The following is a 15,150-nucleotide window of genomic DNA, read 5'->3' as shown; positions in this document are numbered from 1 at the left end:
GGCCCATCTCTGCTTCTCTCTTTGACTTGGAGATTATTTTTTAAGTTACTGGGAAAGGGCCAGTCACCTGCTTCCCTTAGTTACTTAACTGTGTCCCTGTGCCTTCTTACAGGTAAACTCAAGAAAGTGAATTCAGGCAACCAGTAACAGACAGGTAGAGTCCATCGTTGTTATCAGCAGCAGCAGCATCACCATCACCATCACTGTTTTAAATAATCAATATCACTAACAGAGTTAGAATTTTCACTTACCTCTGCTGCTACCACAATCAAAATCAGGTCTGTTTTTGAATCTGGGAAAACTGCATTTAATTGAGGAGACATTCCAATCAGTGCACAGTTGGTAACCACTGATATAACACTCATGGTCTCAAAAGCCAACTGAAAAGAAAAAAAAAAAAAGGCCATGTGTGTAACAAATGTCTCAGTTTGCTCTGGCCCTCTTTTTTCTTGCTAGGACATGGGGACAGAAGGATACACAGGGGAGTTACAGCAAACACCTTCCTTAGTTCCAAAGACTAAATTTTTTTAAACTGCTTTTTCCTATATCAGTGTTTCTCAAACTTTTCAGACTCAGGATCCCTTACACTTTTAAAAATTACTGAGGACTCCATATTGCTTATGTGAGCTATTATCTACTGATATTTACTATATTAGAAACAAAAACTGAAAATTATTTAAATATTCATCTTAAATATTTTAAATACTTCTTTCGAAATAACAACAAACCCATCACATATTGATATGCAGGACATATTTTACAAAAAATAACTATATTTTCTAAAACCAAAAACATAGTGAGTAGAGTAGTGCTTCACACAATTTTGCAAAACTGTTCAGTGTCCAGATTACTTGAAGACATCTGGATCCTCCCACTGCTTCTACAGTCGGTCTGTTGGGACGTTTCCTTCCATTGAGATAAATGAAGGAGATCTGGCCTCACATAGATAGGGAACTGGAAAAGGAGAAGGCTGAGTGACTTTGTCCAAGGTCACACAATAAGTTGGTAGGAAAAGCTGAGTCTAGAACACAGGCCTATGGTGGCCCAGACAGGTCAGAATCAGAACAGAAAACCTTGTCTTAGCATAATGTGTTGTTACTGGAATATTAATCCATGGACATCTCAAAGGCCAATGCGCCATCAGAGAGAGCCAGCATGAGTACAGCTAATTAAGGTTGGTGAACCATTTCACATGTTTTCTCATTTGATATGACATAGGAGATTTTTCATTCAGCTGGAGACAGATGAGATTTCAAATACAGCTTTATTTTTTGCAAGTAGTCCCCAGTGAAGCAGTCCGTGTTGGCGAGGAGGAGGGCCACCTTTTCCTCTGAGATAGAAGAGGAAAAATGCAAAATGGGTGAAGGAGAGATCCTGAGGTGTAGAGGGATGAAAGTGAGAGAGGGCACTTCCCATAGCTTCTACCTTCTCAGTAAGGATGAAACAGGAAGTTTTATAACCTCCCCTGAGAGCACTTGGCATTGTGGCAGGGGTGGAGAAGGCACGACGGAACAGGGCTCCAGGTCTGGCATCTTGTGAGTCAGAATGAGGGGACACAGTACTGAAGAGGGGAGATAAGCACGCTGCTGAAATGCTGAGCGCTCATAAATGTCCCCACCATCACCGCTTCACCACGCTATCAGACTTACTGGGACGGATCCTCTCATGATAAAAGGTGGCTTTGTCCCTAACAGTACAAAAGTGTGGGCATAAGAGGAGGGCAAGATGGCCCAAGAATCGAAGCTTGCCCACCTGTCTTCTCTCCTTCCCTCCATCACTGATGTATCATGAGCTCTTTCACAGGTCACTTACTGCATCTGGCTTAGTTCCTTCTCCACATAAAAGGGTAGTTAGACCTAAGGACAATGATGCTGTGAGCACCAATCACATTCTAAGGCCTCCAAGCATCTGCAGGTGCTCCCTGGAGAGCACTGCAAAGTACCCAGGTCTGCTATCCTCACTAGTGTCAAATATAACCACTAAAAGAAGGCCAACGACAGATGACTGAATTCAACAATTACTCAGTGTCTTCTCCCATTGGCCAGCTTTGGACATTTTCTAAACTTTATCAACGCTTTACAAAATCTGACTCTTTCATGGAATTCCTTTAAGTCAGAAGCCTCAGTTTCTGCCATATTAAGGAAGACCAGGGCAGCCAAGCTGCAAAGTAGACAGCAGGGCAGAAAACAGCAGTTACAGACAATGCCCCTGCATTGGGGGGAGGGAGAGAGCAAGGAAAGAAAAGAGGGAGAGGAAGAGAAAAAGAAAGAGAGGGATGGGCATTCTCTGAAATGGCACAGTGTGGGGATCTTCCTTCTGCATTCCTGAGGAATGTGTGCCTGGACTTGGAGTCTAAAGATCTGGGCTCATCTTGGTCTGGAACATAACACGCAAGGTTTTACAAATCTCCCTTCTTGGGTCCAGCATCAGCGCTTCCAGGACGTCCCTGTAATTTCATCTATTTCTTAGCTCAGTGGCCCTGGGCTCATCCCTCACCTCCACGTGCTTGCAATTCTTCATCTTGAAAATGGAGATGGCTCCTCTCACAATAGCTGGGAGGGCATTGTGGGAAAAGGGCTACACGGACACACACTGCTGTTGTCGTCAGGGAAATACTGCCTTACACCCATGGCCCAGGCCTAAGAGACGGTATTCCGATCATTAAGGACCAAGAAAAAGCCTTGGACAGAATTATAAGTACGCTGAATACACACTAAGTGTGATCCCAGGACTCAGAACTGTAGAATGTGGAGGGCCCTAACAAGTCAATTATTTCAATATCTTCATTTGACAGATGGGAAAACTGAGGCCCAGACAAGTGAAATAATGTAATGAAGGCCACACAACAAGCTGAGAGCAAAGCCAGGACTAGAACCCAGATCCCCTATCTCTTTGCTCTTTAAAAAAAAACAAAAAAAACCAGAAAATTCGAGAGAAAAAAACCAGATTACCTGCCAAACACCAATACTCGATGAAGGCTCCGCAAATGGACGTTTGAAGACCTTGCACATTTTTAAGGCGTCTGAATTAATTTCCGACAAGTTGTTTAGAACGGCAAAGGCAGCTGCTAACGGATAGACACATGAGAAAAGGCTCACATATCCAAACTGTAAGAAGAGCTCCAAGTAATCATCAAAGGTGCCCTAAAAAAGAAAGGCACCATAAAGAAAACAGGACTTTACGCTGTCATGGACAACTCAAGAAAAACAGAATCATTAATAACACTCAGGGCATGCGTCTCCACTGACAATCTATGGTAGCGTCTCCCAGTTCCTTCACCTAACAATTTGTTTGAATTGAGAAACAAATGCAAAGTTAGGCCTCAAAAAACTGTCAACCTCAAATGAACCAAAAATGAAAAGGTTCTCTTTTTTTTAAGTTTTTTTTTTTTTAAAGACATTCATTTCAAAAAGAAAGTAAATGACCCAGAATTGCTGCTAACAAATAATGGTCTTCTGTGATATACCCACAATTTTATTAACTCATTCACAAAAATCTCTGGTCTCATGTGCCTCACCCCCCCCACCCCCAATCACATCCTTTCTGTAAGATCTGGAAACCAGAAAACAAAAGAAGGAAAAAGACAGAAAAAGAAGAGAGCCAGGGGTGGGGAGTTGTTGGGGAGAGAGAAGAAGACAGAAGGAAATCTGTAACTGGGCTTAAAATCTTTGGCTTGGCACATTCCATCTCATTTATGTGCAAGGCACAGCGCTAGGTGCCATTCAAAACTATTTAAAATGGTTCAGATGGGGAAGAAACACACATGATCCTCCCTTAAGAAGGAAGGTTTGAGGAGACAAGAATCACTGGAAACTACAAAGCTGGGCTAATTAGGAAGGGAGCGTGTGTTTGTGTAGGGTGGAAAATGATTATAAGGTAAAAACAAAAGAAGTCTTTTTAAAATTCAGTTAATAATTAGCTTTTAGCCTTTTAATAAAAGAGCTCCACGCAATGAGCCTCAGAGAAGGATAAATAAATGGCGTACTGTCCACTTTGGAGGAACCAGCCTCCAGGCAGAAGAGGGCAGGCACCCCTGAGTGACCTGAGTGCCAAGGAGACCTAAGAGAAGTTCTGTAGAGGCCGCCATGTTTTCTTCAGTGTCGTTCTGAACAAGAAGACAAAAGAAAGGACGGAACCTGTCGGCTCCCTTGGGGTGGTTACTGCTTTTAACTCCGTTTCCTTAGGGCCTAGGACCTCAGCCTCAGCCTCACTCCCAGGAGGCCCTGGGCCTCCACTCACCAGGAGATTGAAGAAGGCCCAGCAGCAGGTGCATCCGCAGCAAGCCGAGAAGGTGCCCCGCAAGCCTTCCTATCCTACGGGCTTCACTACCCTCGCGAGAGCGAGGGGATGCACTGACTGACTCCCCAGAGACCATGTGGCGGTGCTACTTAACTCTTATTCTACGTGACTCAAGCAAACGGACAATGGCTAACCTTTGCTAAAATGTAGACTACAAAAGATCTTTATACATATATGAGTATATATACATCTCTGCCAGTACAGAGTCTATGTAAACGTAAACAGAGGTGGCCAGAGAGGGGTGTGTACACACACTCTATAGTCTACACAAGGTGGCTCAAAAGTCCTAAATGCTATTAAGCTTTTAGGCCACTCTTTATTATATGTACAGAGCGACAGACTTAGAATTCATTTTTTAATTTAGGCAGAATGTACATCACTAGAAATCACAGTGACCCATGTAAGATCTTAGCATGCATAGTAAAGTCAGCCTTGGGAAATTATTTTTAGGGGAATGGTTAGGAGCCGCCAACTAAGGGCCACATTGCAAAAACAAACAACAACAACTGAGAAAAGGTCATTCGATGTCATCAGGAAGCTGCTGATGACCTTTCAAGGGAGTCAATAAGTCGTCTTCTGTATGGGAGAAGCTCATTACACTCCCACTGGACAGCTTCACCCCAAACATGGCAGACACGGCTTCATTTCCTACCCAGCGGCCCCCCTCTGGACTTCACCATCCTGTCCCAGGAATACCTTCATCCTGGGAGGGAACTCATGGCTACTCAGCACCCTCTGCCCTGACTGGGGGGTGAGGGTGGTGAAGAGCTCCTTCCAGAACTTCCACTGAAGGAAGGTACCCAGAGCACGCCACTTTTTATTTCCCACACGGGCTGCCCTCCTTTGGACTTGTTCATCATGCCCTGAAAAGTGGGTCCCCTTAGCCCCGCCCCTGACTCCCTTGTCTTCCTCCAGGCTAGGCATTGCCTTTTTTAAATATTATTACAAGAATCTTTTTTATTTTTGATTCCCTTTTATTAATTTTTATTATTACTTAGGGGGAGGGGAGTGAGGGCCTTTTCCCTAGTTAGAAGGTTACTGAGCTGACTGAAACCTGTCCCATGGGATGTAAAAATTTATGTAAGGGCTCACACGTTCCTCAGATAAGAGGCCAAAAAGGGAGTCCAGGCTGTGCAAAGTAATCTGACTTGCTTCACCTGAGAAATGATCCCAACTGTCACCGATGTCTTGGTTCCGTTCCCTTTCCCCTCAATCAGCACATTGCGAACCCTCTAAACAGGGCTGGTTAATCCGTAACCTTAGTTTACCTAGAGATCCTGTTTTACTAGGTCTGTTTCCTTTATGGGATCACGATTCTGTTTAACTCGGTCTGTTCAGATTTTATGACACTGAAGGAAGCCTGGGATGAACTATCTTTTTTTAAACTTTTACAGCCTAAAAGAATGTATGAGATTGTAATAGGTAAAAGAATTTATTTCTCTAATGGAATTTTCTCTATAAAAGCTTGTCAGAAACTCCAATCCAGGTTGAGGGTTATTTTTCACCTTCTGAGCCTGTGCTTAAGCATAATAAAACCAAAGCTTTTATCTCTATAACTTCTACATTGTGGTAGATTTATTTTGGCAGAAGTAACCTACCATATGAACTCAAAGAAGAGATATTCTGCCCATAACAATATTTATATTCTTGGCACACAGAAGGTGCTTAATAAATGTTTATTGAATGGCTGAAAGTTATGTTAACCATAAAGTTAACCTTATCACAAGTAAACTCAATATTACAGACTGATAATTTTGTAGTTAATTATTTCATTACAGTACAGAAATGAAGAAAGAATGAAAGGACAATATCCGACCTCCAAGCCAGCCTAGAAGACAGGAGGTGTTTTACAGTTGCATTAGTGCTAAGGTCTCTAAACTAAGAAGTAAGCTTTTCAGATAAATCCCAATTCTAATGAAATATTTCTTAATCCATTACTTGGAAGGCTGCTTTATCGGGGTTGCACGTAAGTTGTCGAGAAAGCGCCCAGATCCCCCTCCCTGCTTGTCCATCACAGCCTTCTCTCACTTGCTGCTTTTTTTTTTTCCCCCCAAGTGTCATCCTCTGCTCTCCCTCCTTTCAGGGGTGACAGACATAATTTCATCAAGATCTGCAAAGTTTTCAGAATTTGAGTATACATTTTCATTATTGTTTAGTTGTTTTCAGTCGTGTCTGTCTCTTTGTGATCCCATTTGGGGTTTTCTTGGCAAAGATACAGGAGTGGTTTTCCATTTCCTTCTCCAGCTCATTTTACAGATGAGGAAAATAAGACCAAAAGGGTGAAGTGACTTGCCCAGGGTCGCCCAGCTAGTAAGTGTCTGCGACTACATTTGAACTCAGGAAGATGAGTCTTCCTGACTCCAGGCCTGGTGCTCTAACCACTGGGTCACCCAGCTTTTAACTTTAAACTTTAAAGTGGTTCCTTTCAGGGAGAAGGTGACAAGCTGGGGACCTTGGTAAGCGGTCATTTCAGTGCTATTGCCTATTACAACGTATTGGTTAAAGGCACTTAATGAACACATTTCAGCTCCGGGGAAGCTCAGCCCTGCCAAGCCATAACACACATTCAGACTTACCAGGTAAGTCCCCTTTTCTTTTTCCAGGATGATTTGTTCATACAGAGTAACATCCACATCTGCTTTTAAAGCCTGCACCTTCTTCTTCACCCGTAAGCCATGCTTCCTTTGGAGCCAATATGGAAGAAAGGTCTCTACAATTTGGTTCAGAATCTGAGAAGTAATCAGCAGAGTAGCCAAGCTCTAAAGAAAAACAGACAACAAAAGCTGAGCAAGGGGGCAACAGCATGTGAGACAATGGCGTGTTAATAATCATGGAATGTGTGACAAGCATCTTGGGCTGGGAGCCTTCAAGGTCTGGGATCAAAACTGGCCATTTATACCAACTTGCTGCGTGAGCCTGCAGCACCTCCCGGGCCTTCCTTACCAAGCCCCTGCCAATGTGCAAGGGCAGAGAAGGCTCCCGACTCGGGCAGAATTCCTGACCCTTTACCTATTCCCGTAATACGCACCATGACATGGTCCAGAACAAGTTATGATGTCATAAAATAGCCTTGGCCCAGGCCAGCGATCATGGGATGGTTCTAGCACATTAGTCCCCTCTCTGGGAGGCACAGGAAAGACCCCACTTTGGGGCACGTCCTTGAAATGGCTTAGAAAGTTCTCGATCTCACTGAGAACAAAAGCAGGCTTGCTGAAACCTCCTGCCCAGGCAAGAAAGCAAGGGGACTCCTAAGAGGAGGTGCACACAGCCACTTCATACCTCTCCTCTCAGAGGAAAAAGCTTCATCCACACAAGTCTCTTCTAAGTTAGAAAAAATGAAAATTAACACACCCACAATAGTCTTCTGGAGTGGAACAGCAAGTGATAAAGAGGGTAATATAATGGAATGTCCTTTACTGTTTTCAATTTCAGTATGGTTTTCAACTTTAGCAACTTATGAAATCAAATGTGGTGAAAATCAGATCATAGGACCATGACTTTAGTGTTGGAATGGAACTCGGAGCTCATTTATCCAGGGGCTGCCAACCTGGGGTATGAGAATCCTGCAAGGGAGTATGGGGCATATCTGGCCGATAATTATATTACGCTACTGAAAGTCATCTGTTTTATTTCTTATGTGTATCTTATGGGGTTCAACTGAGTCAATCAGTTATCCCACCCTTCTTAGCCCAGATATCTTTATCAGGCGAGAATATCTCCACTGAATCAAGCGATGAAAGGTATTTCTGGTAAGTAGCTCCCACATCCTTATTTACCTATCAAGAAACTTGGGCTTTGACCAACTTCTCCCTAAAAATTAATCTCAAGATGCTAATGGGGAAAAGAATAAGCCATTACTGAGAAAAGGCCAACTCTAGAAAGCCAAAGCCTCCCTCATTTTCTGTTCACTCCAAGGTGATGTGGATCAGCCATGACAACCCACTGAAAGTCATTGCAGACCTTCCAAAACAAAGCAGAAAGATGATGACATGGCATGAAGCTCTGGCCTCAAGAGCTCAATAATGTAGTAGCTGAAAATGGGACTTGACAAGTCCTGAGCACCAGATAGCCACGGCACCCAGTATTGGGGGGCATGGAAGTATACTTCCTTCTACTCACTCAAGAGCGCTCATGTTTTTACTGTCAAAATTCCTTGGCCAAAGCTGACGTCTAGAGCCCTGGATGAGGGCACCTCACGTGGGCACCTGGGGCTTCCTAAGCCCTTTCATCATGGCGGCCCGTGTTTCAGCTTTAGCCTGGGCCCTGATTGTGAGGGACGGAAAAAAGGACAGAAGGCACAGAGAGAGGCTGCCAACCAGGATGTCCACCTTCTGGGGCTGTGGCGCAGGCAGTATCCCGGCCAGATGTGCTCAACTCCTTCTGTGGGTCTTCCTAGAGAATTCTTCTAGATTCTTCTGTTGACTCTGATTTGAGTTTCAACAGACAATGAGAACCAAGGCCCTCTAGCAAAAATGCCTTCCTCCCCTTCCTCTTCCTTCTTGCTTTTAAGAAGGGCATCACCAGAGGAGACTTAATATCTAGACCTCTGCTTTCAAAGGTCTGGGCAACTCCTGGTGTGGACGCTCTCTCCATCATTGCACAGTGACAGAGTGACACTGTCATAAGGTCACAGAGAATTACACAGAACACTGGGAAGATAGAGACTCACCCATGTTCACAAGGCTAGTACGTGATCTGAGGTGGAATTTGAACCCAGGTCACGCTGACTCAAGGCTGGCTCTCTATACACGCCATTCGGCCATAAAACTAATTTTTAAAAAACTGTACTGTTCTCCATACTCACCTGTCGCAAAAGTTTCATATCTTTCATCACAAAGGCAATGTAGAAGAGCGAGGCGAAACAATTAAGAAAGTTGAACTGCCAAAAAAATAAAAGTTAAAAGTGACTACAGGAGTGAGACATTTAAAGAGCTCTAAAAATCAAGGACAAATTCAGTTACATCTTCAGAATACAAAGCACTTTTTTTTTTTAAAAAAAAGTTTTAAAAAACAATCTGAACTTCCCCACCTCTTTTTTAACTTTTCCCCTTTTCCTGTCTCCCCTCACTTTTGTCTCCTCTGACCTATCTCTCTGCCTTCTTCACTCTTCTCTCACTCAAGAAGATGTCAGTGACTTACCTGGGGAGGTCTGGGGCTGCCTCCCGAGAAGCCCCCTCTGCTCCCCAACCAAGCCAAGGGGAGGGAGACAACAGAGGGGAACAGAGGGGCAGGAGGCAACGTGGGAGGGCCAGAAGAGCTCAAGGGAAGGAGTCTTAATGAGGGCAGCCCAGCCCAGCCAAAGGCAGGGCCTCCCAAGGCCTGGAGCTCTGGCCATGCAGGCAACCAGGCAAGGAAAGGGCAAGAAGTCTAGAGAAAAGTGGCTCTTGATACACGTTCCTCAAGCACAGGACCATCTATTTGTCTGCCTGCTGGTGGCAAAGGCCTTTTCCAGAGGTACACCTGTTCCCTTGTTTTCTCAGGCAGAGAATACTAACCACAATTCCACCTTTTCTAGGTGACTCAGTGAACTGCTCTGAGCTACAGAAGAGGGAGCCCCCCAGGGCCTACGTGGACAGAGAAGGCGCTCTCCCCTTCACTGCCTGGCCCCAGGCGGCCTTGTCTCCTTGTCACTGCCAGTTTCCATTAGTCATCCGTCTCCTCCCTAATGGTCAGATGGCCGGCTCTCATTCTCTGCCTTGCTCAGTGGCCCGCTTTCAGCATCTCCCCCATCCCTTCTGCATCCAATGCCGTACCCCGCTAGTTTGTTAGAATTACGTAAAGAGTGAGAGTAAACGTGGTCTGAAGGAAGAGTTGGCTTCTCCTACCAGCACAACGAATATGCTTTAATGCACAGATGTTGTGCTGCCTGTTTTTACTGGTCAGGTGTGTTTCAGGCGTGTTACTGTGCTTTGTGCTTTCTTTAATGGTTTTCCAGATAGCTGAGGCTGCCATCATGTGGGAGTTCCAAACAAATGAAGTGTGACTGTGTAACTGTAAGTCTTTCTTATCTAGGCGAATGAAGGACAGGAGAAGGACAGGTCACTGAAGCCCACCCACACAGACAGCCACACCCTGATTTATGAACACTATACACACACCAAGGGCAAGTGACAAGCCCTCCCCTCCGCAGGCCCAGCTGGGGACGGCTACCAAAGCAGCGAGTTCGCCAGCACTTACTAAGCACCCGCTCTGTGCCCAGTCCTGTGTGTGTTGAGCTGAGGGCGTTACATGGTGGCTGGTGGGAGAAATCTTCTTCCCTATGACTTCCTCAGATTTCCTTTAGAAGAACTGGGCACCGCACACCATGTCTTTTCACCAACTACAGCTCAGTTCACTCCACTTAAAGTTCTCTCTTTCTCACACAAACAGATACCTCCTCTTTTTTTCGCCTCCTTCTTCCATACCCTCTTTCTTTTGCTAACTCAGTTACCTTTGGGAAGCATCTCTCTCCCTCTTTTTCATGGTTTCTCTTCCCCATCTTTCCTTTGTCAGCCAAAACATTTTTTAAAGTACTCTTAATCATGACTTACGAGTGAAAGAGTAGTAACATTGATACATCTGCATCAAGCATAAAAACCCCAAATTCTTCAGTGAAATCAGTTACACTAAGGAAAAAAAGACAATGTGGAAAGCCCTGAGAAGAGCCAAGAAGTCCCCTTAACAAATGACGTGAAAATCTCTGTCTACCTCCTCATCTTTTTAAACCAGATTTTCCTTAAGTATTAACATTCCAGATAAAATGAAAGGGTTTTTATTTAATTCTGTTGTTTTTCTGTTTAGTTAAATTGCTAATAAGTACCATAACAACACTTTCCTGTATAACAACTGTGACAACACTTTCATTGCAAATACACAAAATGTAACTGCGGAATGGGTTAAATTGTGGACTATCCTGAGAACTAATCTTTTATAACATGTTATTTCTACGGGAAAATATGCTCCAAATTTCAGAAAGCAGACTTACTCATTTTGATAACAAAACGCTTTCATAAGCTGGGGACTTAAAATTTTCTGTGTAAAATGATTAAAAGAAAAAAAAAACAAAACAAAACAGCAAAACTCTTCCCTTATCGAATTATTTAGAAAAGCCTCCAGTAAGGAAGCCGATGGCTCTGCAGTCACCAGTAAGGAAACTAAGACTCTGGACAAGCCATAAATGCATTAAGTGGCTTCTGGATAATTGAAAATTAGCAGCAAAACTTATTCCTATTAACTGAATTTCTTATATTAGTTTACTTCCCTAAATTAAGAACACAGCACCAGCATACTATACTGGAAACAAGTCTTTATGATTCATTTCTAAAAGTTATGAATTTTTGTCGTAAAGAAAACATATTTACACAGAAAACACCATACTCACCACCAACACCTTGAGAACCAGATGATTTTGATAGGCGGACTCCAACCTGTGATTCTCTGAAATTAGCAATCAGAAATAGTCACGTATCTCCCTCAGACAAAAAGGCAATGTTCAGCTAATAATATCGGGCAGATGTAACCGCGGTGCTAACAGCACTGGGGTCAGATACCAGGCCCTTCAGCAGTCATTTTAAAGAGTTATTTGTTGCCTAATTGTGGCCTTCCTTCCCTTACCATTAAGATAAACAGCTCCCACTATCCCGCTAGCCCCCCCAAAAAAAATTCTAAAAAGGAAACAGCTGGATAAAGGGGAGGAAATGGAAAGGAAATTTAGCTTGGATGATAAGGGAAGAAATGGATATTTTAAAGACCATACTGTATTCATAAACTAGGGTGACCACAGGCATGAATTTCCCTGCTCCAAAAGAAATCTGAGCAAACTAGGGCAAAAAGCAGCTGGCATTAACGTGGTTCGCCTGGGCACCCCCAGAGCACTCCTGCCAAAGTCCCTGCAATGAGCTGGCACCAAGTACCCTGAACCACAGGGCTCAAAGAGGCCAAGGCCCCCATGTTTGAACCTTCTTGCCCTCACTGGGAAAAGTGGGCAGCACACAACAAAGCTCAAGACGCTTCTAAGCTAAGTGGCTGAAACCAGAGAATTTGAAGGAAGACGACGAAGGGACACTGTCCCAGATTACACACTCTAGTCAAAAATACCTTTACTAGGTTTCCTGCTACCAAAGCTCCAAAGGTCTGATCCACCGTTCCTCCCTCGCAAGGGCACCTACTTGTCAGCATCAGGGCAATCCTCAGCCTTGGGACTCCTTTAGGATAACCAGAGAATCCCACAGACGGGCCCTGGCCATAGGACACTACACCAGTTTAACCCGGAATAACCAGAAGGGCGACAAGAGCTTCCCAAGTCCATGGGCCTCGGTGGCGGACGCAGAACGCCTGACTGGCCTCTAAAACTCAGCCCTCCTCGACAGACTCAGCCCGCGTTTACTAAGCATGTACTGCACGTACCAGGGATGCCAAGACAAAACAGACCGGGCCCTGCCGGAGGCTGTGTTCCCCTGAGGGTCCAACCCCAGGACAGACAGAGAGAGCAGTCAGCGAGAGCGGCTTACCCCACGAGGTTAAAAACTCTGCAGCGAATCGATAGAGGCGGTTCATGACCTCGATCACGACGGCGTAGACGATGCTGGGCACGAAGAGCAGAACATTGGTCAGCTCAGGAAAGTGGCTCTCCCGGTGCACGTCCTGAGCCCACGCCTCCAAGTCGAAGTAAATCGTCATCACGTAAAGGGAGAAATAGAGGCAGAGGCACACGAAGGGCAGGGAGACCAGGTAGATGCGCAGCTGCCTCTTGAAGCTGGAGTAGAGCGGCTCCTCTCGGCCGGTGATGGGGTTGATGCCCAGAACGCCGTGGAAGCCTGGCCGAGGCTCCTCAAACTGCCTCTTCATGAGCAGCGTCCCCCACCGGTACGTCATCAGGGCACAGCCGCGCTTCCAGACTTCCAAGATCACGGTCGACCAAATCAGGTTGAAGGAGGCGAAGATCACGTACTTGTCGTAGTCCTCCCAGTCAAACACATAGTAGGGCAGCCCGATGAGCGCCATTGGGATCAAGGCAAAAGTGAAGTACTCCAAGAAACCAAAGTAGAGGGCAATGGTCTCTCCGAAGTATGTGCGGATGCCATCTGCAGGAATGGGAAGAGGGAGAAGAAAAGAGCGGGTTCTGAGCCCAGGGCTCTGAGGGAGGGGGTGAAAACGCACACTGCACAGGCCTGACTCTGGAGGGGCTGATTCACGCCTTGAGGACATGAGGAGATCTCCTAATCCGCCTGGGGCATCTCTGCTAACAAGCATGTTGGGGGGAGGAGAGAGCAGGGTTCAAGTTGCCCCTCTGAGATGCACTGGCATCACATGCCCTCTCTTCCCCCTGGGCACTTCTCAGAGAAACCAGGAGGAAGGTGGCCAGCTGAGCTTCACTGGTGGAGGGACTTTCCACCCAGGAAATCCCAAGTCCAGGCTGGCAAAAGGAAGCACAGCACTAACACTCTCCCCCATGTAAACTGTCCTCACCACCTGCCCCTGAGAGCATCAGACAGTGATGAGGAAGGGACCTCCGGCACTGGGACCTCCGGCACTACCTGGTCCAGCTCCCCGCGCCCCCCCCCCCCCCCCCCCCCCCCCCCAACAGTCACCCTCCACTCTTTGGAGTCAGCAAACAAACATTTACTGTATGGAAAGCCCACCCACACGCAGCCAGGCATTGTTTGTAACTCAGCTTGGGACTGACCAAGGAGGAAGGAGCAGGGGGCTGGGAGCCCAGAGAGCAGGTTCTCACCGAGCTAGTCGGCTCACTGGCTGTGGAAAGAGGGGAACCATTTTAGACTCCCTGCCTGTAAAAAGGAGGGCAGGATACTACCTCGTTCTAAAGTCCCCTTCAGTTTTAGGGCTGCCAGGTGAGCCTCTACTGAGGCTCTCCCACTTTGACACCTCTCCCCCTTCATCACTGTAGTGAGGAATGTGGGTTTTCATTTTTCCCCAGCCCCACACCCTCCAATCCCCACTGCCCGCCAGTATAAGCATCACCACAGCTTTTCCCACAGTTTTCACAGGTGGCCCAGAGCACTGAAGATGCCTATCTTGATTTAGGCCTTGACAGAAAGCACTCCAGCCTATATCATAATGACCATTTCCTGGATTTTGACGCAATAATTAAAGGATAACCATTAACGTCTTCTAATACAGAAGGCTTATTTAAATCACATTTCTCTTTTTGAGTTTGCTTCTGTCGCTGTCTATCAAGGCAATGGGCCAGGTAACTGTAGTCAAGGCTGGGGGAGGGGAAAGTCAGGAGGTAAGTCCTTCTTGGCTCCATGGAGCGGCATTGCGGCTGTCCACTAAGAGCTCACCGAGGAAGGGCCAGAAGAAGAAGAACTGAGTAGGCGTGGTTAGTGACACACTGCTCTGCAATACCCAAGCAGCCTTTTGTCGATCACCTGCTATTGGCACAAGGGGATCTGCTGACTGTCCAGAGCACGTGTCAGGCCATGACTAGTAATACGGCAGCCTCCTGCTCATGCCTAGTGACTCACAGAGCACCAAGGATGCTGTTAGAAGGGAGGCAGAGAGCACAGCAAAGCTTCTTCTCAGGCAAGAAACTGAGGCCCCGAGGGACACAGCTGGCGCTGGGATCCCTGCTCCTGCTCAAAGGTGAGGACTTCGGAGAGAAAAGGTAGGTCTGGGAAGGGAGTTACGAGGCCAGGGTCTGAGAAGGACACTGACATTTCTGGACCATGGCTTAAATTACAGAAAAGAGAGGCTCTGGCCAGGGATGAAGTACACCAAACAAGGCGTCGTACAAATATATCTGCTTGAAGTCTCACACATTTACTCAAAGAAACTCCAGAACTGATATTAAAAATGAAGGCAGCACCAAGATGTCAGAGTACCAGGAAGCAGTACAACCACAGCCACACA

General features: G+C 45.8%; 1 protein-coding gene across 7 annotated transcripts in view; it reads right to left on the bottom strand.

Annotated features, from left to right (window-relative positions):
• LOC114050521 (anoctamin-10) overlaps window positions 1-15,150 on the bottom strand; it is a 224,438-nt gene that overhangs the window by 183,076 nt on the left and 26,212 nt on the right. For all 7 annotated transcript variants that reach the window (XR_003570018.1, XM_027872289.1, XM_027872290.1 and 4 more), the window contains exons 6-11: window positions 12,789-13,361; window positions 11,660-11,715; window positions 9,104-9,178; window positions 6,876-7,058; window positions 2,952-3,143; window positions 252-380 (exon numbers count right to left, since the gene is read on the bottom strand). Coding sequence is in view for 6 of the 7 variants with exons in the window: in XM_027872289.1 (XP_027728090.1) it covers window positions 252-380; window positions 2,952-3,143; window positions 6,876-7,058; window positions 9,104-9,178; window positions 11,660-11,715; window positions 12,789-13,361 (1,208 nt within the window). In the remaining variant the exon portion in view is untranslated. The remainder of the gene's footprint in view (window positions 1-251; window positions 381-2,951; window positions 3,144-6,875; window positions 7,059-9,103; window positions 9,179-11,659; window positions 11,716-12,788; window positions 13,362-15,150) is intronic.

This window comes from Vombatus ursinus, unplaced genomic scaffold, assembly GCF_900497805.2.
Source record: "Vombatus ursinus unplaced genomic scaffold, bare-nosed wombat genome assembly UNPS02014799.1, whole genome shotgun sequence".
NCBI classification, from domain to species: domain Eukaryota; kingdom Metazoa; phylum Chordata; class Mammalia; order Diprotodontia; family Vombatidae; genus Vombatus; species Vombatus ursinus.
Note: the sequence above shows the minus strand (reverse complement) of the source record. Positions and strands in the feature narration are given on the sequence as shown.